This window comes from Nelusetta ayraudi, unplaced genomic scaffold, assembly GCF_046127955.1.
Source record: "Nelusetta ayraudi isolate G7.1 ecotype Tasmania unplaced genomic scaffold, CSIRO-AGI_Nayr_v1 ptg000068l, whole genome shotgun sequence".
Lineage (NCBI taxonomy): Eukaryota > Metazoa > Chordata > Actinopteri > Tetraodontiformes > Monacanthidae > Nelusetta > Nelusetta ayraudi.
Window position 1 is genome coordinate 83,740 of NW_027466118.1, and position 25,175 is coordinate 108,914.

The 25,175-nt window shown below is 49.8% G+C and overlaps 1 protein-coding gene across 1 annotated transcript in view; it reads left to right on the forward strand.

Annotated features, from left to right (window-relative positions):
* The window catches only part of unc5a (unc-5 netrin receptor A), an 86,915-nt gene that overhangs the window by 32,705 nt on the left and 29,035 nt on the right, over nucleotides 1-25,175 (forward strand). Inside the window, exons 3-7 of the mRNA XM_076041494.1 lie at nucleotides 444-587; nucleotides 4,114-4,217; nucleotides 5,577-5,757; nucleotides 8,725-8,892; nucleotides 17,707-17,871. Coding sequence (XP_075897609.1) covers nucleotides 444-587; nucleotides 4,114-4,217; nucleotides 5,577-5,757; nucleotides 8,725-8,892; nucleotides 17,707-17,871 — 762 coding nt within the window. The remainder of the gene's footprint in view (nucleotides 1-443; nucleotides 588-4,113; nucleotides 4,218-5,576; nucleotides 5,758-8,724; nucleotides 8,893-17,706; nucleotides 17,872-25,175) is intronic.

Genomic DNA, 25,175 nt, shown 5'->3' on the forward strand with positions numbered 1-25,175 from the left:
GGTCAGGCTGTATTTTTAGTGCGTATTTGTCGTGTCCTTGTTTGCTCCCAAATGTTGCTCTTTCAACGCTCTTTAAAGGGTGTTTGGGATTCTGCATGTCAGTGAAGCCCTCTCCTCATTCTCCTCACACACAGAGCATGCGGTGCCTGTATGATTATGCACCCCTCCACCACCACCCACCCAAACCCGTGCTTCCTTCTTCCGCTCAGCTTTTCCAAATTACTTTGTCGGCTTATGTTCAAGGCACAAAATGCAGCTGAGGATTCATTTCCATTTATTTTGTCTTGCTTCTTTTTCGGGGGGCGGGGGGGCGAGAGAGAGAAAAGTACTCGGTGTTCATTTCATTACTGGCCCGCCACCAAACCAGTTGATGAAGGCAAACGTGCACTTTGCTGGGCTTACCGTGTAACCGCCGTCGTCTCTCTCTGCTGTTTGTGTTGCAGCGCTCCCCGTCATGCAGGTGACAATCGAAATCACCCGACAGCAGGTGGAGAAGATCTTCGGCCTGGACGATTACTGGTGTCAGTGCGTCGCCTGGAGCACCACCGGAACCCAGAAGAGCCAAAAAGCGTACATCAAGATTGCCTGTGAGTGCACTTCAAGCGGCATTATGGGTTTTTTTCTGCCTTTTTTTCTTCTTTCTTAACAATTCATTGACGTGTAACAGTGCGATATCCACCCTTGTCACCCACACAGCATTGCCTGGCTGGCCTGGCAATGGCCTGCCTAAAAACAGCCAGTTAACTCACTCAACTCTGTATGTTCAGAATGATGCAGGAACCAAAGTTTTAGGTATATAAATTGTTATCCACAATTCAAATTCATTCAAACCATAATTTTAAGATAGAAACCCTACAAAGAGTTTCAGTGTTCTTGTTGCTTTAAGAAGAATTTACTCCGTCAACATCAAGTTGCTAACACGCTGAATGTCACATTCTTGGGTTTCCGACATGATTTCCACTCCAGCCAGTCGCAGAACAATTGGCTTAGAGACTATCCCGAATTATCATGTCTTCACTTTATTAAACCTCCCTTACGGTCACATTAGCAGGTGGGAGAGTTATTCATCGACTTTGAGAGGCGACTAAAGGAAAAGTGGAGGATTAAACTTGAGTGTTTCCTAGAATATTTATTTGGTAAGATACTTGATATAACGGCAACAATCCCCAATGAAAGTGACATGAATAAAAACAGGTTTAAAATTTATTGCTGCGCTGAGCTGGAAGGGGGAGAAAAGAAAAAAAAAACCTTCGCGGGGAGCACTGACGTCCCTCGCCGCCGCCCTCAAAAGGTTTATTAAAGGAGCCGTTTTCACATTTGAGCGTTTTAAAGGATTCCGCCTATTCATTCCCACATAAATATGTATTATTCTAGTCGGAGCCCAACGCTGAGCTGTCTCTAAACCACCAGACAATTTGAAAACACATTCATTATCTAGCCTTGTTTGAGAGCTCAACAAAGTCAGTTAGATGGAAGATAAGGACACACACACAGACACACACTTACACACTCACTCTCTTATTGAAGAGTGTGCACGCGTGTGTTCACTTTAACAGCAGTCAAAATATTTCACTGCTTGAACTGAAATACCCATCCACCCACGCACGCACACACACACACACACACACACACTCACACGCTGGAGCCTTTCAGGATCCTTCTATCTCCAGTCACCTCCAGTCTCTTTGTATCGCTTCTAATTAAAATGACTGTCGTGAAACTTTCCGCTCGTCTTAGCGTTGCCGCCGCTGTGATCGGCGCCGACAGGCCCAACATCTGTTTAAAGCAATCCACCGGCGGCTCCCGGTCGCACCACCGACCCCCCCACCCCCCCCCAACCCCTCAACTAACAACACAACAACACGCGGCTCCGCCCCGGGGGAGTTGGGTGGGGGGGGGTGAGGTTTGCCGACGTCAAACTTGAGCCAGGTCACTGCACACAAGAAAGCCCCCCGCCCTGTGGAATTCATGCAAAACAAAAGCCGGACTTGCGGACAGTTTTATGTAACACCCGGTTGCAGAATTTTCTTTTTTTCTTCCTAACAAAACAAAGTGTTATTTGTCCGGAAGTTTAATTCGGCATGTTTAAACGGACCCACAGCGCAGACTGTGTAAAGCCTCTGAGGCGATGAGCCCAGCCAGCACCATACAGGGAGACTTGTGGGTTGTTTTTTTTTTTTTTACCATTTTTCATTCACAATGATAAACAAGAAGCTGCAAGTGTGAGTAATCCTATCGGTTCCTGTCCTTCAGCAAGACACAGGCACTTTGAGGGCACCGAGGCTCATCACCGCCGAGTTTGGGAGTTTTTGTGGAGTTCTTCCCTCCTCTCTGCGACGGCAGTGCATAAAAGCGGTAACGGCGTACATAAAGATATGAGGATTTCTATGACAAGTATTGCATGAGACATAATGCCAAGCCCCCGTGCAGCCAGCCAGCCTAGCCGCAGCTTTCGTCCAGATGCCTGAGGGCCGTGTTTTCATGTGGCCGCTCCAACATACAGATGGAGGCTGGAGGCTGGCGGAGGCTGCAGAGAGAGAGCAGGGCGGGGCAGAGTGGGGGTGGAGGGGCTGGAGGTGGTGGTGGGGGTAATGCAATTGCTTTTGCTCGATGCTGGGCCCCTCTGGCAACAGATCAGGCCTCTCCAAACCAGCCAGGCAGCCTGTAATAAGCAAGATGCTTGGTGCCACCAATCCACATGTAGCCCAGGGGGGCCAAGCTGGAGTGCAGAGCGCCCAGAGGCCACAGGTGGATGTTGGCGGAAGGCTGAGGGAATTCAGGAAAAAAACATCATCAGGCCGAGATTTGCTGCAAGTTCAAAACGGGGGCCGCTCGCTCAGATGTGGAAATGGACTTCCTGTGCCCGCTGTTGGTGGAGGTGCTAGTGCAATTTCCAAATTCGCACCAGCGGCGTTCTGTGTCATTCATTTGTTCAGATACTCACTTCTCCTGCACTGGAACGACACCAGCAAAGGCAGCCAGGTTCCACCGTGGACAAGTCGCCAGTTCACTGCAGTGCAACACAGACAAATACTCCTCCATCTACGGCCAATATAAAACTCCTAATCCATCCTACATGCATGTATACGGGCTGTGGGAAGAAGATGGAATACCCAGAGAGAACCCACGCAGACACGGAGGACATGCAAACTCCACAGACTAAGGTCCCTGGCCAGGGTATTGAACCTGCAACCTTCTTGTTGTGAGGACACAAAGTGGTGGGAGAGAATGACAGAGGACCATCCTAACATGTCTCCATACTGCTTGTTTGATGCCATTCAAGATTAGGCTGTCTTTCCAATGGGTGCTTAGCATCATGATTTTATTTTTTATTTTTGCCTTAATATCCTGAGTGGAGCGACAGGAGCTCAGGAGGCAGAGCGGGTTGTCCAATGGCCGAAAGGTTAGCGGTTCAAATCCCACCCAAGGACACAACAACAAGTCTGTTGTTGTGTCCTTGGGCAAGACACTGAACCCTAAATTGCTCCCAATGGGGCTGGCAGCAGTCACCCATTGGCAAGTGTGTGTGTGTGTGTGTGTGTGTGTGTGTGTGTGTGTGTGTGTGTGTGTGTGTGTGTGTGTGTGTGTGTGAGTGTGTGTGTGAGTGGGTGAATGAGAGGCCCTTGTAGAGAGATTTGGGGTACCGTGAAGGTGCTGGAAAGTATATAAGTGCAGCCCATTTAATATCCAGTGTAGTCTCCAAGCCACATATGTAGTTCCAGTCACAACTTAGCTAGCAAGCTATAGTTGCCACAGCGAGCATGAATGTAGCTATCAGGCCATGGATATTTTGAGCAAAATGACTGCTGCTGCATCTTCCAGACCTTTGGATGACACCACACAGGCAGTTTTGAGACTTCCAAACTGTGGTTTTGCTATTTTCCTCAACAGTGGAATTCCGTCAATTGGGTGGAATTATTCACTTCCGCAACACTGCAAGAGCGGTTACACAGACTTTAAAACGAACACAATCTCTGTTGACACCGGGTTGGCGGGGGGAGTGGGGACTGGGTGAATTTTCAGTTTTGAGCGACTCGCTCCTTTGCAGAGACCTCTTCTCCCCCTAAAAATATCCTCATTTGTTTGTTTTCCTCTCACTTTTCCCCCTGTCAGACCTGAGGAAGAACTTTGAAGAGGAGCCCCAGGGCAGAGAGGTAGCATTGGACCAGGAGGTGATGCTACGCTGCCACCCACCCGAGGGAGTGCCACAAGCTGAGGTGAGACACAGATACAGGGTGATATTTATAGGGCGCGCAAAAAAAAAAAAATTGCCACCCGTTTACCCTTTCCCCTCTCTGGCGGAGGACAAAGTGCAAAAAAGTGACTGGAGATGAGCTCCACGGGGGGCGGTGGGTGGGAGGAGACGAGCTGTACCGATAAATTACAGCTCTAATTATTCCCCATTATTGATTTATTATCTCCCTTACATCTCTGAGAAGCCGTACATCACGTTGTCTCGTCACATCGCTCAGCTCGGAGGCTCGGAGGCCTCACTCCCCGCTTGGCATCTCTAAAGGCCCATCCATAATTAATGGCTCTATTTGCCTCACTTGCTCCGTATCTCATTCTTTATCTCACTGCCATCTCGCTGCCGTGTCCTGTGTGTGTCTCCCTGTCTCTCGCACACACATGCACACACACCCTTGTTCGGCGCAGCGCTCCCGCCGGTGTCACTCGGCGGTGTGTGTCTGTGTATAGAGGACCAGACAGGCCCAGCTGTTTCACCTCATCTGCCGCGTCCTACCCGGTCCTGCATTGGTGCTAACCGCTCTAATAACAAGAGCGGGGAGGGCTCGGCTGGCCCAACAGAAGGCCCGGCACTGGGGGGCAGAAGAGAGGCAGGTGCCCACAGGGTTTTCATAAAGAAGACGAGAGCCAGAAAGGCCAGATTGTCACTGGATTTTGCACTTTATATCCCTGTTCCATTCATAATTATGATAACTGTATGGTGTATGACTTGTTTTCTATTGTTTTTCCCTCCTGCATCCTACTTTGTGGTTTCTTTTTGTTTTGTTTTGGGTTTTTCTCTACTGTAAACATCAACCTGCCAAGGGACTACAGATGGAAACTAGCCTACGGCTATAATCTGACATATTTACATTTATTTTCATCAATATGTGCTGTCCTTTTTAACTGCACATATATAATGGCTGCGTTAACAAGAACGCAGCCGCGGGTGCGGAGGGACCAAGCTAGCCAGTTCCTGCTGCTGCTACAATAGAGGAGGAGCGCAGGAAAAAAAAAAAAAATACAAAAGTGATTATCCATTCTCACTCAAAGGTCAGCGACGGCTTTGTTCAGTGTTCAGCGGCCGCTCTTCTTTCAGCGCCTCTTTGTCTGTGCGGTTCAATCAAAGCGTAGGCGAACGACCGCCGCCGCCGCCGCTGCTCCTCCTGCCTGTGAAAACCCCACCGCTTCAAAGCACATCCGGCGGGCGGGCGGAGGGGCGGGTGGGAGTGCTGCAGGGATGCAGGAAAATGGATGGAATCTAACGAGCCGACTTGAATTCCCGCCCGATGAAACTCTTTTTTTTGTGCTCCCCCCCCTCCCCCCAAATCTCTCCCCCGCCCCGCCAGGTGGAGTGGCAGAGGAACGAGGACCTGGTCAACCCGGCCGGCGACCCCAATTTCTTCGTCACCGCCGACCATAATCTCATCATCAAGAAGGCCCGGCTGGCCGACACGGGCAACTACACCTGCGTGGCCAAGAACATCGTGGCTCGCCGCCGGAGCAACTCGGCCACCGTGCTCGTTTACGGTGGGTGACGCCTCCTTTCAGCAGGTGTCAGTCAGGTGGCGACTCGCCCCCGCAGGCAGGTTAATAAGCATTGCGTGAGCCGTCCTGGCGCTCAAGGCAAACAGCCGCCTCGCGCCACCGCCGCTTGCCCCCGATGTTGACCTCCCGTGCATTGACATGCATTGAAAAGGTGCGGCTCAGGTGCACCATCAGGTGGAGCTGCCGTGCAGGTTTGACAGGCGAGAAGGAAAAAGTGTGACATACGGCGACGACTCGGCCGCTGATCGGCTGCACTATTCACAGAGCAATAATAATAAATAGCTGTGTGAAGAAACACTCTCCTTTTTCACGCATTAATTATCACATCCTAAATTGTTACTGGCAAACAGTGGGGCCAGTGCTGGCTGTGGCCGGCGCTCACTGCTGCCATCCTCCTCCTCCTCCCTCTCCTTCTCCACCTCCTTCCTCTTCATCCTCAGTCTGGAATCCAACACACACAAAAAAACAGGTGGGGGGAGGGAATGTAATTAACTACGAATCGTAAATAACGACTTGGCCCCGATGGGCAAACTGATCTCCGCGACGGTGTTTCCTGTCACGCAGGAAGTGCCGGTGTTTTGTTTTGCGTCCAAAGAGAGCCACCTGGGCGCGCGCGCGAGCAAACAGGAAATAGAAATCACGTTGGCACGCGCGTCGTAAAAAAAACAATTTTACGGACGAAGGAAATGTAAGATCCGGCACAGCGGGTCAGTCTTTATTGTTGCTGGCTAATAAAACAGTGACAGCAGTCAGTCTGGGAGCTGATTACAGAGGAGAGCGGTCACCGTGTGTCACCGCTAGAACTGTTCACTGTTCACGTGTCAAGGAGCTTTTTTTTTTCTTCTTCTTCTTCTTCTTCTTTTTTCATAGAATTATGCAAAGAATCTTCTCCATCTTGTGAATGTGTGAGACTCAGACAGCGTTCCTGATTAAACACATCTCGAAACGGTGATTATTTTTGCAATTGTTGTAAAGTAGTTTGTCACTTTGAGCCCGTCGCTGCCGCTTGAACGCCGTTAATTATCTATAAGGAACGATTACAGTCGACGGGTCTGGCTGCGTTCAGCATCTTTGACTTTGCGGGTTGATATCAAGCAGTGAGTCCGGGAGCAAGGTTTTTACACACACGCAGCTCAGTTCATTTCCTTCGCAATCCGAAGGAACTTCAAATCGGCGCCCCAATTGTAAATGTGATAATTGAAGTGCGCAGTGCCTGGCCAGCGAGGGCTTTTTAAAATGAACGGCGCTCATTTCAAGGCACATCGTCTTCCGCTGCGGCGAGCAGTGAAGGAAATATCCGCCGTTATCCGCCGATTAAATTTGATTGGCTGTGGGGTGGTGTTGGGGGAGGGGGAGGGTGGAAGCAAAACACACTTCCTCCGACTGCTTGATCGTGATTTCATTGTCACGCAACACATTTTTTCCCCGCTTTGAGAGACAGCAATTGAGAACAAATAACCGTCTGTACGCTCGTGCTGCACTTCCCATTGCTCCCCATCACTCTGACAGGTTGACAGGTATACTACATTACTGCCACATTAGCGTAGGTTAGCTCAGGATTTCAGTGCACAAATCAAATTTCTTTTTTTGAATTTTATATATACAGATTTTTTATTTATTTTTTTTTTTTCCCTGCAGCAGCAGTCAGCTGGTGCCGGCCAAGCGACCGCAGCGTCGTGCACAGGCGATAATAAGCCCTTCTTTTCAGAGCAGGTCCGACAGGGGGGCCGGAGATTCCTTTCAACAAGGCCGGAGCGGTGCAGCCGCACTCTGTGCTAAGAGGTAATCAGGGCCGAGGCTCCTGGCAATTTACCTCACAGTGGCGGCCAATCAATGGCATAGAGAAGGCGAGGAAATGATTCAGCCACGACAAGCGCAGGAGAGAGTTGGGAATGGGGGAGACAGGGGGAGACAGGGGGAGGGGGTGAGAGGAGGGGGGGGAGTTTGTACAGAGAAGGACGGACAGTTCTGCTGGAGTCGATAAATCAGACATCTCACCGCCTTGTAAACTGGGACAAACGCAGCCGGACGCAGGAAGGAGCTGATCGGAATTAATCCGACGTGATTTGATCTAATCAGCCTCCGCGATCCTGAGATACCAGAAACAATTAGCTGCCAAAAGGCGGCCGCCTCGGCTTGGCTCCCAAACGCAGGAGCCTGTTCAGCAAGTTCTTTTTTTTTCTGGAGGCACTTTCTAATTTTATTTTCAATCATACAAAGAAGAGTGTTTTCTTTCTGTCACAGTTTAGCAGGCAGCCGAGTTTTGAAAAGTGTGACGTGGCGGCGCAAAAATCACTGCCGGGGCGTCGTCTTGATGACAGACTCGTAGGAAGCAGCCATGATATGTGTTGCAGTGGCATTTCCAAGGATAAAAATTACCACGAGCACCTGGTGATAAATGACATTTCTTCACAATGATTCTATTCTGTCTCTTGTCGTCATCATTATCATTATTATTATTATTATTGTTTGCTACCTCAGGGAAATTCTGAGGCACAATGTCCAAGGATGATTTTTATTTTTTTTTTGTCCTCCTGCAGTTGTTTCTCCTCCAGATAAGATCAAAGACGGCCAGCTGTCATGTTATTTTCTGCTCCATGTTGAGGCCATTTCGTTTTTATATGTAATCACAGTTGGCTGTAATTTCAGTTTGGACACAGGAAGCAGCCCCCCCCACCCCCCAAACCTCCTTTTTTTTTTCTTTCTCTTTTTTTTTGCTCCTCCCGCTCCTCCATTATTCACCTCGCAGCGGCGCCGAACCAAAAGGGTGTAACAGCAGTCGAGATTATTCTAGCGCAGCACGCCTCTGTTCCAAAGTGCACGTCGGGTAATCCTGGCTGCTCTGTGCCTTCACCCTCCCACCCCCACCTCCTCTTCCTCCCCTCCCCCCCTCCATCCCTCTCTGACCTGCTGCCACCCCCCCAACCCCCGCCTCCCCTCCTCAAACAGTCAACGGCGGCTGGTCCACGTGGACCACCTGGTCGTCGTGCAGCGCCGTGTGCGGCCGTGGCTGGCAGAAGAGGAGTCGGAGCTGCACCAATCCCACGCCACTGAACGGAGGCACGTCCTGCGAGGGGCAGAACGTCCAGAAAAGTGCCTGCGTGGCCACCTGTCCAGGTAACTGCCAGGCAACCCTGCTCGTCCTGTGGCGCTCGGCTTCCCGTGGCTTCCTCTTTGCATTATTATTTAGCCTTTTTTTTTTTTGCCTTTTTGCCTTTTTGCATCTAGAAGTCATCCATCCATTTTCAATACCTGCTTCCTCCTGAGCTCAGGGTTTGGGGGGGTTTGCTGGAGCCTCTCCCAACTGGACAAGCCGCCAGTTCATCGCAGGGCCACATAGACACAAACAACCGTTCGTAGTCACTCACAAACCTACAGACAATTTCTAGTTCCCAATTCCCCTCACATGCATGTTTTTGGACTGTGAGAGGAAGCCGGAGAACCCGGAGAGAACCCACGCAGACACAGGGCCATCTAGAAGCCATCACTTCATTTATTTTATTTCATACTTTTTCATTTTGGCTGCCTCTTCAGTACCAGCTCCTCCTCTCCTCGGCTGTCAGTGGCTTCTGTCGTGCTTCGCCCGCAATTAGCTTTTTTCCGCAGCCGTAGGCGCCCGGCCGAGGAGAGGCCTCCTTCCTGACGGTGATTCATCGTTATCGCTTTTTGCTCACATATCTCTTTATCTTCCGCACGGCCGGCCGCGCTAGGCACCGCCGCTTTTATTCCCCGAGACCTGTCAGCTTTAAGAGACATGGTCCCGGGCATGGCATTGTGTCGGCCGGCGCCCAGTACATTTGTTATTGTTTGCCGCTCAAGCTGTGTAGTAAATATGGGCCATAAAAGGGCTGAAATATGGCGGCCTGCTCGCCGTTGGCTCAAGTCGGCGGAGTTGTGGGCATTTGATTTGGCTGCCCCGGTGTAACGAGAGAGAGAGAGAGAGGGAGAGAGAGGGAGAGGGCAGGAGGAGAGGAGGAGAGGCCGTCCTAATACTGAGCAACACATATCGATCCCTCTTCGCCCCGAGATGGAAGTCAAGCTGCTTCATTTGCAGCGCTGCATTAGACCGGGGGGGGACGGGGGACAGGGGGCGGGGCTTGCTTGATAGATGCAGTGCAGCCGCGCCGACCGCAGAGGAAACCTGCCCCCCTCGGCGAACAACAGAGAGAAACCCAACCCCTAAATCTGAGGTTATCAGCGAATCCCGTGTTTCAGGTCTCGCCATGTCAGCGACAAGAGGAGACGTCGGGTCACATGCTCCGCTGGAAAGTACAGCCGAAAGTGAGTGAGGAGCAGTGTTGGCGAGTAATCCATTACTAAGTAATCCACTACTGTAATTAAACTACTTTTTTTTTAGTAACGGAGTAATGTAACGGGATTACTCTGGCAAAACTGGTAATTATATTATAGTTACTTTATCAAGTAACTTTTCCATTACTTTTCAGAATTTTTGTGCAAGCTAAAAATGTATTATTATCCACAAAATGTCTGAAATTTATATAAAAAAAAAAAAAAACAACCAGAAACAATGCTGTCGCAGATTGATATTGCAGCTGTGCATGCAATGTCATTTATATGCGACAGCGCACCAAAACGAGCATGGCGGCGGCAAAAGAAAAAACGGCAAAAGCGCTTGAGAGCTGGAAATACAAACAGTATTTTGAGTTCATCTCGTCCAAATCAAAAAATGTTGTGATTTGTTGTATTAGTAATTGGTAATTAGTAATTGATTGCTTATGAAACAAAGTAGTTACAGAAGTAACTAGATTACATTTTAAAGGAGTAATCAGGAATCAGTAGTTAGATTACTTTTATGGAGTAATCCCGACAACACTGGTAAAAGGGAGGGGGGGTGTTGGGAATGCCGTCAGGATGCACGCAGGACGGGATTGGGAATTCTCAGCGTGGGAGCTGGTGGTAATGGAATGAGAAGGAGAAGGAAGAGAAGGAGGAGGAGGAGGAGGCATCCAGGGATCCTTGACATTCCCCCCCCGTAGCAAAAGCATGATACTGACCTCCACCAGCTTAGAGAGATTAATGTCAGCCCAGGCTGCTATTGTTAGACGGGAGCCCTCCTTCTTCTACCTCCGCCCCTCCTCCCTCCCTCCCTCCATCCCTGCCTCCCTCCCTCGCTCCCTGTCCTGCAAGGAGAAAGTTTGTAATTTATACTCGTGGGGGGGCGCTGCTGCGGCAGAAATTGCATCGTGCCCCGCCGATCATTTCTCACACTTTTGGGGATAAAAAAAACGGATAAAAAAAGACTGTCCTGATGAGAGCCATGCGACCCCAGCTCACTCCACCCCTTGGCCCCCTGTCATCACTGGCTACTGTTGCTGCTCGTTACCTGCTTCAGTGGGACGTCATGCAGCACAATTGTGAAGAAAAAAAACATGACTAGAAAAGAAAAAAAACGTGGCAAATATGTGCTGATGCTTTGAGTTAACACGTGTTAGAGTTCTGTTCAGCAAGAGACAGAGAGCAGCCGTCCGTTCCGGATAGCGACTCTAATTAATAAGATGCTCGCAGGCCGTTTTTTTTTCATTATTATTATTTTATGTTTAATCCAGAGCGGTCACAGTAGATACTGATTGCACTGCGTTTCAGAATGAAAGTGGCTTTATTTGGGGTGTAACACTGCAGACAGACGTGTTATTTATTCAGACGCAGCTGACATTTGGGTTCAGACACAGTCGCCTTGAGACAAATTCCTGCTCCACATTGCCTTTTGTTTAGTTTTTTTTGGTTTTCTCCTTTTTTCTTTCTTGAGCTTCACTTTTTAAAGATTGCATGATTTTAATGCTGGTCTTGTTTCAAGAGTTCATTAATTATCCAGACAAGGATTCTTTGTTGTTATTAGCTCTCTTGTGCATTTAACTCGCAGTGTTAGATCTTTGAAATGGGTTACAGGGAGGAGGGGGTTTGCTTTGTGTGTGTTGTTTTTTTTCTCCAGCAAGTTATTCTTTGTAATTTGCAGTCTTTTTCTGTTTATGTCTGGGAAATTTCAGCGGCCTTGCCGACATGCTATACACCATCTTGGTGAAGGGAGGCGGGGGGTAGGGGGAGAAGATGCTGGAAACAGTACAAATAAAGAGTAATCAATTTCAGTTTGAAGGCAACAACACGCAGAGGCTGTAATTTGTCCCGGCACTGCCCGGTTTCGTCTCCCTCCCTTACTCATGTAAATTTCTGCTTAGCAGCGCCGACGGCTGCGTGTTGTTCCACATTTGAAAAAAAGGTGGAGAATAGTTCCATCAGCGCAGCGTTTAGCTCCAGCGACGGAGGCACGTTTTCATCGCATATTATTTAAAGGAGGGGGGTACACGGCAACACGGTACGGCAAATGGTTGTTGGTCTTTGTTTGTCTCTATGTGGTCCTGCAACAAACTGGCCACTTGTCCAAGGTGTCTCCCTGCCTTCGTCCTATGACAGCAGGGAGAGGCTCCAGCAACCCTGAGCTCAGGAAGAAGCAGGTTTAGAAAATCAATGGATAATTTAAAGGGGGGCTGCGGCGACACACGCAACGCATCCCCACCGCCTTAAAAACGGCCTTGCGCGGTACAAAAAAATAGAATACAAAGAGGCTGCGCGTGTCCGCCACCCTCGCGCGTCCGCTCTCTCTCTCTCTTTCCCGCCTCTCATCTGGAAAAGTGGCGAGGCTTGAGGGGCTCATCTGTATTTTTGTCCGAGTCTCCAAAGTGTTTAATGAGGACTTGGCACGGAGGCTTGTGCGGCAGATCAGATGGAGCCCCCACGCTGAGAGAGACGCGGCTATAGTGGCTGAGGAAGAGGAGGTGGTGGAGGAGGGGGTGGAGGAGGAGGAGGAGGAGGAAGATGCCGGAGCTCAAGCCGGAGGCTCAGCGCCGCTCAGATCAACACTGTAGACAGCCAGGAGCCAAACCATGCAAGAGCTTATCTCCATTTCTCTTTCCCTCCCTCCGCCTCCTCTTTGTCTCCGGCTCATCATATCCCACTAAAGCGCCGAGGTAAATCCACTGGCCCCGGACCCTCGTCCCACTCTGAGAGTCGGTCGGCCGTTCGGCCCGCTCCTTTTCTCTTTTTCTCTCTCTCCCTTCTCGCTGACTTGCGCTCAGATCCGAAACTTGCAGCTGAATATCGGCACAAGTCACCAAAGAGGCGCGAGGCGACAACAACAGAGATCGGCTCTGTTCAATATCACCCACTCGTTCCCCATACAGGGAGTTCTTTGTAGTCAACTATATAGTGAACTAATTAGCTGGATTAAAGACGCCACTCTTGGCGCAGTTAAAAAGGTGATTGCGGTCGCATTATTAAAACGTTACGTCGGCTGGCAGAAACTTATGACCTGAAAGAAAAAATAGCAATAAATAAATGTTATATTTAATAATGTACTGTGTATATATGCATTTTTATGCTAATTGCATACTATACTAAGCATTTTCCAACATTTAAAAAATAGCGCTCGGCTCCTCTCGACCATTCTTGGACTGGGTCAGTGTGAGCGCAATGCATGATGGGATATATTGCCGGGTTCGTGATCATCGGTTGTACACAGGCCCTCAGACTCCAAGATGGCGGCCCATTCATTTCAATGAAGTTGCTCATCCAGCGCATACGCCGAAAAAAAAAAAATTTGACCTCCGCATTAATGGGCCCACAGAGCATGCGCAGTAGTGTCACTTCCCATCATGCCTCTGTAACTCACATGATCTATTTGGCCAATCAGAACGATTCTGGAGAACGTCACTTACAGACACATCAGAATGCAGCCAATCACAACGAGCTGAGACACAGCAGCACGTACGACGTTGTGTATTGCGATCTATGTGAAAAAAGCTTTTTGGGCCCGTGGGATTTTTCTTTTGCTGCAGTACCTTGAGTGGCCACTGGGAAAAATCGGCACACCGCCATATTGCCAGTCCGGTATCCAGTTCTTGTAATACATGCATGGTTCGTGGCCATTACCGATATTCACTCAGGATTCCGACACTGCTACAAAATGTCCTTTTTATAGTGAATCAGGGGCGATTTCGCACACAGTCGTTGTCGTCCCCTCCCTCTCCCTCCGCCTCCCCTGTTCAGGAAGCGACGCCTGCCCCGCGCGGCTAAATGGCACTGTTGCTGTTTGGCTATTAAAGAAAAGCAAACAACCCCACCACCCCGCCCACCGTCTGCCCCTCCACTCTTCCTCCCCACCTCCACCCCCCTGAAAAAAAAAGATGTGTAACGCGCATGAATTATTTAAAAATTGTACTGATCCCTCCGGCAGCCGGGAGGAGTCAGGAGAATTCCTACTCGATGGAAAATAAACAGACTGGAGGCGGGTATATTTGCGCACGCATACTCATGAGTCTGCGCACGAGAAAGCCGGCGCCTCGCGTGTGTGTGTGTGTGTGTGTGTGTGTGTGTGTGTGTGTGTGTGTGTGTGTGTGTGTGCGCGCCTGTAAAAGGTGGAGGACCGAGCGTCGACTCCTGCCTGGGAGAGAAGGAAAGAAGCAGCGACGTGTGTTCCTCTGGACGTTTCTTCTGGCAGGCGTCACATTTTAGCCGGTGATGAATGAATGGATGGATGAATGAAAGAGGCCCGTTGGAAAATAAGTGGGAGTGAAAAGCACATTAGCTGAGGGAGAAAAGATGGTGGTCCATCTGGTGACAGCATTGCATCATCACAGCGCTCCGTGTGTGTGTGTGTGTGTGTGTGTGTGTGTGTGTGTGTGTGTGTGTGTGTGTGTGTGTGAGCGGCCTCCTCGTAGATCATTCTGTCCTTTAATTGGTTTGTTCTGGCTATTTAGTCGACAGAAGGGGAGGCGGTGGGTGGGTGGGGGACAGGGGGGCCGGGGGGCGGGGGTGCTGCTGCTCTGTTCACTTTCTCATTAAGACACGACGAGTGCATCACGACCGCTCGCTCTGTTCATCAACTTAAAAACAAAATCGCCCCCTTTCTCACTTCACAGGGGCTGCGCACTTTTGTAGTAGTGTCCGAAATCCTGAGTGAACATTGGTATTCACTATTAGGCCTACTCACTTATATCCCATAATGCATCGCTGAAAGCCCAACCGACGGTCACCAACTCAGCAATATATCCCATCATGCATTGTGTCCACGCTGACCCAAATGCTGAAAAGGCGAGAGGAGCAAAACGCTTTTCGTTGTTTTGTTTTATGTGGGAAGACACTCATTATATAGTATCTACTTGTCACAAAAATGCATATACGTGTGAGTGTAAAATAATTCATAGGTTTATTTCATTACCACTCTACCTTCTGTACATAGAACTCCGTCTAGAGGAAGTTAGAGGGAACGAGTGCGTGATTTCGGATACAGCCAGGCTATGGCGTATTTGTGGATGGGAACTTTCCACACGTCAGCTGATCGGCCAATAGGAGCAGCGTGAGCCAGCCGGCCTGCTGCCGGTCACCGCGGTCACATGTCTGCAGCCTCACGTCCATCACAGGTGTTCAGTGATCTCGGACCGTGTTGGTTTGTCATCGGAGGGAGCAAACAGCCTCACGCCCCCCTGCACCGCCCACCCTCCCATCCCCCCGCCGAGTGCTTGAGAATGGCCTCCTTTCTGCCTCTCCCCTTGACAACATGGCCAAATGGGGAGTTGCCACTGAGTCATTGTGTTTCTGTCCCTCCACAGCGACCTGGCTGACCTGGAACCTGCGGTGCCGCATGATTGAAAATTGTCTGGGGTGCCGCCTTTTTTTTCCTTTTTCCCTTTTTTTTTTCCACACAGCAGCAGCAGCAGCCATCCCTAAACCCTTAACACAGGGTGGGTGGAAAGCAGGACAGTCAAAGAAAAGTCTTACTTTTCTTATTTTCTTACGTTTCCTGAAGCTGTTGACTCTCGTCTCACATCCTCTTGGGCCACCGCAGTCTGCCTTTGGTGTCATTTCTTTTTTTTTCGCTGCCGCTGAAATATTAGCAGCATGAGTCCGAGTCAGACAGGCTTTATCGAGAAGTGTTTGTTCATCTCCATCTGACTTTGATTTTTTTTTATTTTTTTTATTTCAGCACCAGGGTTGCCGCTTTCGCTCACATCTCCGGCATCTCACTTCAGCCTGGACGTGTTTGAAGATGTCTTTTGCACGGCCATTAGTCTTGCTTTGTGCCGGACGAGAGAAGTCGAATTTCATCACCTCGTTCACGGCAGATGTGGACGCCGCCGTCTCTTTCTTTATTTCGCGGTGGCACACGCGGGGTAAACTTAATAATATATTCATTAGGATGTAATTTGCTATTCAATCATTTTCACTTCGTGCCTGGGTAATCGGCCCACTGGCCCACGGATGGCTCTACTCAATGCCAAACAAGGACAATTATCTGATTGGTTCTGCTCTCCCTGCCAAATGGATCCGACTGGAAAGGGGCCGAGCTGTGTCAGCATCCCACCACACACACACACACACACACACACACACACACACACAGCACTAATGTGGGAACATAAAGGAGCAAACGGGCAGATTTTTCTCCGAGCTGAGAATAATTCGCACACCTGTGCCTCTTCCCTAATACCCCCAATGCGCCTTTTAGCTCCTCTTCCAATTTGCGGCTCACTCTTAAACCAAACAGCATCATAATTTGCTCCAGACATGCAATCATAGGTATCCACCGCCCCCTTTATCCCCCACCCCACACACACACACACACCACACTCTCCTTCGTCCCCACCCCCCTCCTCCACCAACGGAGTACCGTAAGTTTTATTAACCAAAGCCTCTGACCTGCAGCCGGTCTCTGGGGGTCACGCCCCCTTTGCTCTGTGCCTTGCTGGGATTAATGAGCGCTAAGGTTTCCTGGCCCTGGGGTCAGCCGGGAGGAGGGTTACAGCACTCATCAGGGCGAGCCGCTGCCGTGTTTGTGTCTGTGCGCGCCGTGATTCTCGTCTGGTCTCCTTCACCCTCACATTTGGCAGAGAGAGAGGTGCCTTTTTTTTTCTTCTTCTTCTTCCTCCGCCTCCCCACCTCCCCAAGAGAGCTCATTACTGCTCCTTTTCCCATTAGCCCTATGGTAACCTTCCCCAGGAGCGGCCCCCGTGTCACCGTCGATATCGCTCCCGGCCCCCTCAGCCCCCCACCACCACCACCCCTGCGGTCCCCTCCCACACTGGGCAAAATTACCCTCGCTACGGCCAAATGGCCTTCCTGTTCCTCTCCACATGTGGTAACAGTGCCGGTATTACTTGCAGCCGGGACCATCTCAGGACTATTACCGGCCCATTTCCATTTGTTTCTCTGCACTCGGTGGTGGTGGTGGTGGTGGTGGTGGCGTTTGAAGTGGTGGCACACAGAAAATAGGCTGCGGGTGTGATGTACAGGAGAGTGCAGGCCGGACTGTGTGTAATGCACCGAAGGCAAAACTAATAAATCAAATGTTCCCCTCGCAGATCTTGTTTTGTTTTTTTTTCTTTCCTTTTTGAGGGATTTGCATGAGCTACAAACAGTGGACCTGTGTTGGTCGCTGACAGCCGGGTCCAGCAGGCCGCAGCCGCCTCACACCACTGGGGTTTTGCTCGCTTGCATCTGATTTCCATGTTGCAAATAAACAAAAAGTGCAGAATAGAGACAATGTGGCTTCCCTGAGCAGTTCCACACGCTTTGGTTGTTTTCTGTGCATCTGTTCAAATCCCAGATTTGCATGTCTTCGCATTGCTTTCCCTACCAGGTTTCACGCCGTGGAATTTGCACACAGTGGCGACCGAGCACCACCCCGCCAGTTGTTCACATCCCGCACGCAAATGTGTACACACCGCGCACCGCCTGCACACCGAGGCGGCTGCTCCATGTTGAGCTCGCCAAAGCTAAACACGACGGTTGCAGCTTCTTGCCGTCGACCGTGTTTCCTGATCAACGCAAAGCTGGAAAGTTTGAGGGTTTGTTTCTTTTCTGCAGCTAATCGTGCTGACCCGCATTTGTCCTATTTTTGCCCCTCGTGTCTCTCCGCAGTGGACGGCGGCTGGAGCGAGTGGAGCAAGTGGTCGGCGTGCGGGGCCGACTGCTCCATGTGGCGGAGCAGGGAGTGCACTCAGCCTTCGCCAGGCACCGGGGGCAAAGAATGTCAGGGGCTCGATGTCCAGTCTCTCAACTGCACCAGCGAGCAGTGCCCCCAGAGTGAGTGCACCTCCGCCCACGTGCGCTGAAAACACACACACACACACTCTCTCTCTCACACACACACACACACACACACACACACACACACACACACACACACACACAGAGTCTCTGAGGTTTCGAAGCCCAAGGCGAGCAAATGTAAAGATTGTAGTGACACGAACAACAAGTTTTCTTCCATAGGATCAGTGGAGAGCAGCAGAGTTCTATACAGTGTCTTGGCAGAGCGAAGCTATATATAGAAAATAGTAAAATCACTTCATGCACTCCCTGAAGTAAAACAGAACACTTCTCTCCATTTGTGCGAAAACTCAAGCGATTTTTGCAGTGTGACTGAAACACGAGTGCGAAATAACTGCGTTTCCTCTCAGTGATGTCATGTCATGTAACCACAGAGGTGTTTATCTCATGTTGCGTCAAGAGGCCAAGACGCAGGGCGGCAATTTTTGGCATTTTGCGCTCGCCGTCATGGAGCCGTCACCTCGCCTCTGCATGGGTTCCATTCTCCATCAGATACGGCGGCCTGCCGAGAGTTTTCCATCAGTGCGCTTGCACAGAAGCTGGGAGCTCCTCTCCGGTTTCTCCCCATCTCATTTCTGCTGCGAGGTCTTGATAAACAACTCGGTTGCCAGGTCCAACATACATTTTACAGTACTTCAAATATTTGAATCACTCAACTCATGTGCACGCTGTCTGTGCGCGGCACGTGACCTGTAAATGGAAAATATGTGTTTTTCACAGCATCCAACATACCATCTATGCATCCAGTCACTCTCTAATTCACACCTATGGACCATTCAGAGTTCCTAATTAGCTTAATGTGTCTAATGTGTCTTGGGCCTGCTGGAATAAGCTGGAGTACCTGGTGTGAACAAGCAAAGTCCACACAGAAGGACTTGAGCGTCTCAAGATACCAAGTCAAGCAAATGAAAAAAAAAAAAGAAAAGGTGAGAATGGATTGTTGTTGTTTTTTCAAATTCACACATTTTGGAGGTGAATTTTCTTCTTGCAGCTTTAACTTGCTCAACTTTTGAGTCTACCAGAAGAGGAACTCTGTCACAAGCAACAGGCAGGTGTGAAACAGCACGCGGGGAACAGGTGTCTGGAATTTGAATCAATTATAAGCCAGGTTGAGAGCGTGGGGAGGGGGGCGGGGCTGCCCTTTTATCCGGAGAAATAAACCTTTTATGTCCCCTCGTCGCTCAGACGAAAGATGTCAAACATACCTCGGAACGGCTTCATAAAGGAGAGGTAGCGTTAGCGACTTGTGCCTGAGCCACGTGACCTTTTCCCCCTCCACACACGTTACGCTTGCGACTAAAAATGAAACGGCGCTCTGCTCTCCTCGTGAAGCACAGGCGGAGCAGGAACGAAGCCGCTGATGTCGGGGTGGCGACGGTGCCCTGATTGCTCCACGCTCTGTGATTTCAGAAGAAAGACGACGACGGCGGCGGCGGTGGTGGCTGCGGCTGCGCTTCATTAATAGGGCATGCATGCGCGTGCTGTCAGGATTAGAGAGCCGCTCGGCTCGCGTGAGGCCCCGCAGCCGGCTGCTGGGTGGAAATCGACACCGCGGGCTCCGCCACTGACCAGATGGACATGAAGGGAGCGGCTCCGTCGCTCCCCGCAGACATCAAAAGACTCCAAGATGCTGCCGCTCGGCCATCCAGAAATGACGGATCCCAGGGGTGACGTCTCGGAGGGAGAAGTGATTATAAATAACGCTCTTTTTTTTTGGCTCCTCTGCGCGGTAAACACGGGGTCTTGAATGGGCTTTGGCAAGCGGGAGACGGTGAATTAATTAACTGAATTATGTATCTTGCACTTGTAGACGGTGATCAAATAGACTGATAATTAGGGCAGGGCAGGGGGGCTAAACAGTGATTTTTCCAATTGTGCACGTGCGTACACGCGTCGGGCATTAGCTTTGCTCTGAGTCTGCCTCAGAACGAGGGAGCTCAGCCGGCTCATCATCAGAGGTCAGCGGCTCCTCCCCGGAGAGCCGGGACGCATCCACCGAGCTGCCACTCATCGTTTTCCTGCACAAACACTCGCACGCGCGCACACGCGGCGTCGTCCACTATTTACTCCGCCGACACCGCTGAGCCGCGCCGGGGAAGAAAGCCTCTCCCAATCTGTTCCCCCGCAGATGTGTTTCCTCAGACAAAAAGGCCGTGTGAAGTATTGCAATAAGCAAAGCAGGGAGGTGTTGTGTGTTTTTTTTCCTCCTTGGGGTGGTGCTGGCGAGCCCGACGGCAGCCTCCATTCTTCGCAAACCTTGTCTGGAGACTATTAGCCCAGTTGGCGGTAACGTCCACTTGCGACAAACAAAAGGAGCCGCTCCGATCCTCTCCTCTTTCGACGGCCATCATCACCTCACCGTCATTAAGCCTCGAACCAGCCGCACACATTAGTCGAGGCTATTGTTCGTGCTCTCGCGCAAGCCCAATTCTGCGCTTTGCATAATGAACGAATCAGGAACCGCTTTCAGAGAGCAAACAAGTGGAGACCAAGATGGCGCTGCGCACAAAAAAAACATCATGCACTGGCAGCAGGCCAGAGCCAAAATGGCAGCAGGTGTTAGAGGGCACAAAAATTGGAAAATATCACACTGATCGTATTCCCTGGCAGAGGAAAATTAGGGCGACATAAAAAAACAATTATTGGGCGTAATGACAGTGATGGAGTTAATTTGCCGGCGCATCCTGTTTAGACGGCGTGGCAGATGATCCGGTGGAAAGCCATCAAAACAGCCCTTAATCAGTCTTCGGCCTAATTTCAATTTAACGGGCTCATTTTGCGGCGAAGGCGGCTAATATTTTTAGTCGGGAGTTTGTCCCTTGGAGGAAGGTTCAGTGGCCTCCATGAAAAATGGCCCGACGTTTATTTTGGGACATATTTCACAGGGAGCCACCGTGGGAAGGAACGACTGTGTTGTGGAGATAGTAATGGTCACATTCACTTTGAGAGTTTTAGTAGCCATATTTCCCTGACCTTAAGAACTGCGGTGTTATTCATCTTGGGACGGCTGCCCGGGATTGGCCATGGGATGAAATATATTCCCAACTCTGCTTGATAAATGCCCAGGGAGAAGGTGCAGAAGGCTGCAAAGCTTGTATTTATCAGCGCATGAAAGAGGAAGGGGAGGGAGCGGCGTGTTGCAGACCGCGAGGTGCGGACATTGTGCTGACTGCAAATGCAACTAAACTTCAGCACAAACCCAGGACGCAGCCCCTCAGAGGCACGATGAATTATAAGTCCACGCTGGCTCATCTCAAGTTCAGGATCTGATCCCAGAGCGGGCCGGCCCTGGAGCGAGTCCGAGGAGCTGAACTGAATGCTCAGAGAGAAAGAAAGGAGAGGGGGGGGGGACAGAGATTGGCCCAGGGTCAGCGGTGAAAACAGCTCATCTCATCCACAGATTATCTGCGGGCAGGTGTCAATCACGGGGAGAGGTCATGCAACAAAGAGAATCAAAAGTTCTGCGCCAGCAATTACGTCAAGTGAAATGGAACAATGGGGCGACAGGTCGCGTGGGGGAAAGGAGAGGTGAATTGGTGGTGGATCGAGGGGAGAAAAAGAAGAAGGTCGGCCCAGAAGAAAAGGACTAAAGTAAATCCCATCCAATTATAAAAGCTGATTAGCTGTGTCAATTAAAGCATGATGGATGTCCTTTCAATCACTGGCCCCCGCCGTCATGAGAATCGATGGCGCAGGGCGGTGGGTGGAGGGGCCAGAGAGCGGTCGGCGGTCGGGGTTGCAGCGAGCGACGGCGGGATCGTTTTCCTGTGACACCTGGCCAGTCCGATAAAACTTCACCGGCCCGATGCTCCGATAAGCCTCCGGAGATTCCCAGCAGAATAGAGGGAGGGTGGAAAAAAAAAAAGGCGAGAAGAGAGTGTTCTCTGATTGACTGGCTCCTTTGTGCGGGTGCAGGACAGGGTGGAAGCCGGAGAGCACCGACAGACAGACAGACAGGCAGACAGACAGACAGACGGGGTCTTTTGCCCTCGCAAGGTAAACGACGAGCGGCCAATCAGCAGCTGTGTTTATCCAATCGGCCCTCTCCCCCTTTTTGTCTGAAAGAGTGTTTCCACATGTAGTCCTCTTTAAAAAGAATCAAACTCAGTCCTCTTAAAATGGACCAAGAGAAAAGACACTCAAACCTTTTTGCATTCACATTTCAATTTTGAAAGTGGACTCAATTGTGTTTCTGATCCAGTTCAGCTACAGCACAGTCTCACTTCTCTTTTCTATTCACACTACTGTAGTTTTTCCCGGAACGCTGACTTTTACAGCTATGCATTGTGGGTAATCTTCACTTTTACATCATCTATATCTACGGCAGGCATGGGCAAACTACGGCACATATGCGGCCCATTTGGCTTTTTAATCTGGCACGCCAAACTTGAAGAAATTATATTAATAGTAAGTGAGTAATAACATAGTTACACAAATTACACAAATCTGTGTTTTAAGAGTCATTTCAATAAAGAGCTAAACATCATGGGGCTTCAAAGATGCTGGTTTTGTTGTAACGCTTCTGTTCATTTTTGATAGCACATGTTTTCTACATATTCCATGATATATCATTTTCTCCTATGAGGTGGGTCACAAAAACACTCCATCCATCTGCGGCTGCTCTGGCCACTCTGTCACAATTTAGAACCCACCGTGGTCCAAAGGTTTGCCCACCCCTGATCTACGGCAAACACAAATTACACAAAACCTCAACACTGAATAAGGGGGTCTACTGAGCGGTGTGAGTGATGTTGAAGTGTTCACGTAACACACAAAACACACACAAAAGCTGAGTCACAGGCCTGCGGTCCGACCAAGTGCAAAAACACATTTATTCTCTGGCTGATCCGTCCGGGGGAATCCAGGAGTCCAAATAGCGCTCGCTGCCTCCTCTGGCCTCCGGCCGGCCAACACTGTTGGATTTTTGGGTAGTTTTAACGAGAGGTTCAGCTGCAGCGGCCCCACTCTTTTCAGGAGCTCGTTGCACAGGGTGAAAGGTGAAGCCGGGCCGCTCGCGAGATAAGCACCTCCGTGAGGGGAGGGGCAGACAGGAATGGTGGGAGAGAAGGATGAGATGAGAAGAGGAGAGGCGGAGGAAGGATAGCTTTCCCTTTTCCTGCCATGAATATGCTCTCAGCACAAAAATTGTGCGAAAAAACAAAAAACAAAAAAACGATGGCGGGAGCCAAACTTAGAGATGTTTATCTTCGGTCAGTCACTCGCCATTGATTACACGTCAACGAGGTCTTTGGCTGCACAATGGGCCAACATGGCGCTCGGCCGCCTATAATCCCTTCACTTAAGCTATCAGATTGTACTGAGATAATCAGCCGTGAAATAGATTCTGGCATTTCCCTTCAAAAAAAAAAAAAAAAATCCTGGCGACGTCAGGTGTTTTTTTTTCGAAAGAGGCGAAATGGATTTTTCCCGAGCCGGAGGGAGGGAAAGAGAGAGAGAGAGAGAGAGGGTGGTGGGGGGGTGACAAGAGAGGAGGGTGAGGCAAAATTGAGAGGGGGAGGCAAAGATTCTTTCTTTGAACCGCTGTTTTTTTTTTTGTCTTGTGGTTTTTTGTTGAAATTCACTGCAAACTCAGCCATTAGCACCTCGCTAATTCCTCTCTTGCATTGTCGCGTGTTCGCTCACACCAATTAAAATTTGTCGGATAAGCAGCCTTCCTGTCGAGTCGCGGGATCGCAAAAAAAGGAAGAAGTAGAAGAAGAAGGCGAAAAAGAGGAAAGAGTGCAGCCGGAGAAAATGCTCATCTACATTTGCCACATTTAACCTTAATCAGCTGGATTGCGACACAAACTTTGATTTTTCTCACACACACACACACACACACACACACACACATTCTCGTATCTTCATCCTTGTGCGTCTGCCTCCCTTCACCGACCCCACTCTTCCTCCCTTCTTTCCGTCCGTCCGTCCTCCTCCTTTTGTTGTCAGCTCAACCGCCTGCCTGCCTTCCTGCCTTGCAGCACTTTAACCTCTGCTGCTGCTCTCCATCCCTCAAAGCTGAGCGCGCTCCCTGCGTTTCCCCTCCTCGACTGTGTTCCGTTGACAGCGCTACGCCCCCGAGGCTCCCCGGGACAATGGCCCTCCACAAAGGCCCTGGGAGCCTTCACCACCTCCGCCACTAAATTCCCCCGGCCCGGAGAGACAGCCGTGGCAAATCCCATTCTCCTCCAAAACACACACACACACACACACACACACACACACACACACACATTGATGTTTGCCTGGGCCACGCTGTCATCTTCATACTGTACTTTTAGGAGAAAGGCACTTCAATGCTTTGGAGAGGGAGAGAGGGAGAGAAGGAGGGGAGTGATGGAGAGAGATACATTCAGCGAGAGGTGCTAGAATTTCATAAGCAAATCCTCCTTCTTCCTCTTCTCTTCTCCACTGCCTCTCTTGGGGCTGTTGTGTACTTGGAGATGCAGGAGGGAGATGGGGAGGGAAAGAACACGCCAGCAGAAGATATATTTATCCAGCACAGCACTGAAGAACCTCCTCCTGGAGGACTTGCGTGCTTCTCTATCCTGATTGGCTGCAGTCTTTTTTTTTTCTTTTTTTTTTTCACGCGCCGAACCTTCAGGGTTTGTTAAAAAATTAAAGGTTCCACATCATGCAAGATTCACCGGATCGTTGTTTTTGAATGATCTCGTGAGTCTCTCGCCTGTCAAGAAAATGGAAATGAAAACATGAAAAGTACGTCCTTTGCTTTCACTTTCACTGGCTCCGCTTTTCAGAAGCTGTTTGCTTTAGACCGCTGTGCTGGAAGTCTGTCCTTTTTGATGTCACAGGGGGGGCGGCAGTATTTTTTTTTGTTCCCCCAACCATTTTTTGTTCCCTCTCGGGAGACCACCTTGTGCTTTATATCCCTTTCCAAATATAAACTTAAAACCAATTAAAACCAAGGTTTTTTTTGGTGAGGAGGCTGTAAACAGACGGCTAGATTGGATGTTTTCTAGAGTTCCTCCCACAAGTTGTCTGCTTAGGCCTGTCTATTGCCATCTATAGGGTTGATTAAAAAAAAAATAACTGTATAAAATTTGATATGACATTGTTCTTCCCAACATGCCTTGCATGCATCAAGTAACACACATGATGCATGAGAACGTATAAGCCAATCACAACAAGCCAAGACACATGTGGAAGTCCATGACTTGAAAATATGAAAAAATAGAAAGATTTATTCTGAGCCATAACTCGGGTCAGAGACGTCCTGTTAGCCCTTTTGAGCCCTAAGTGATATTTGTTCATGCAATACC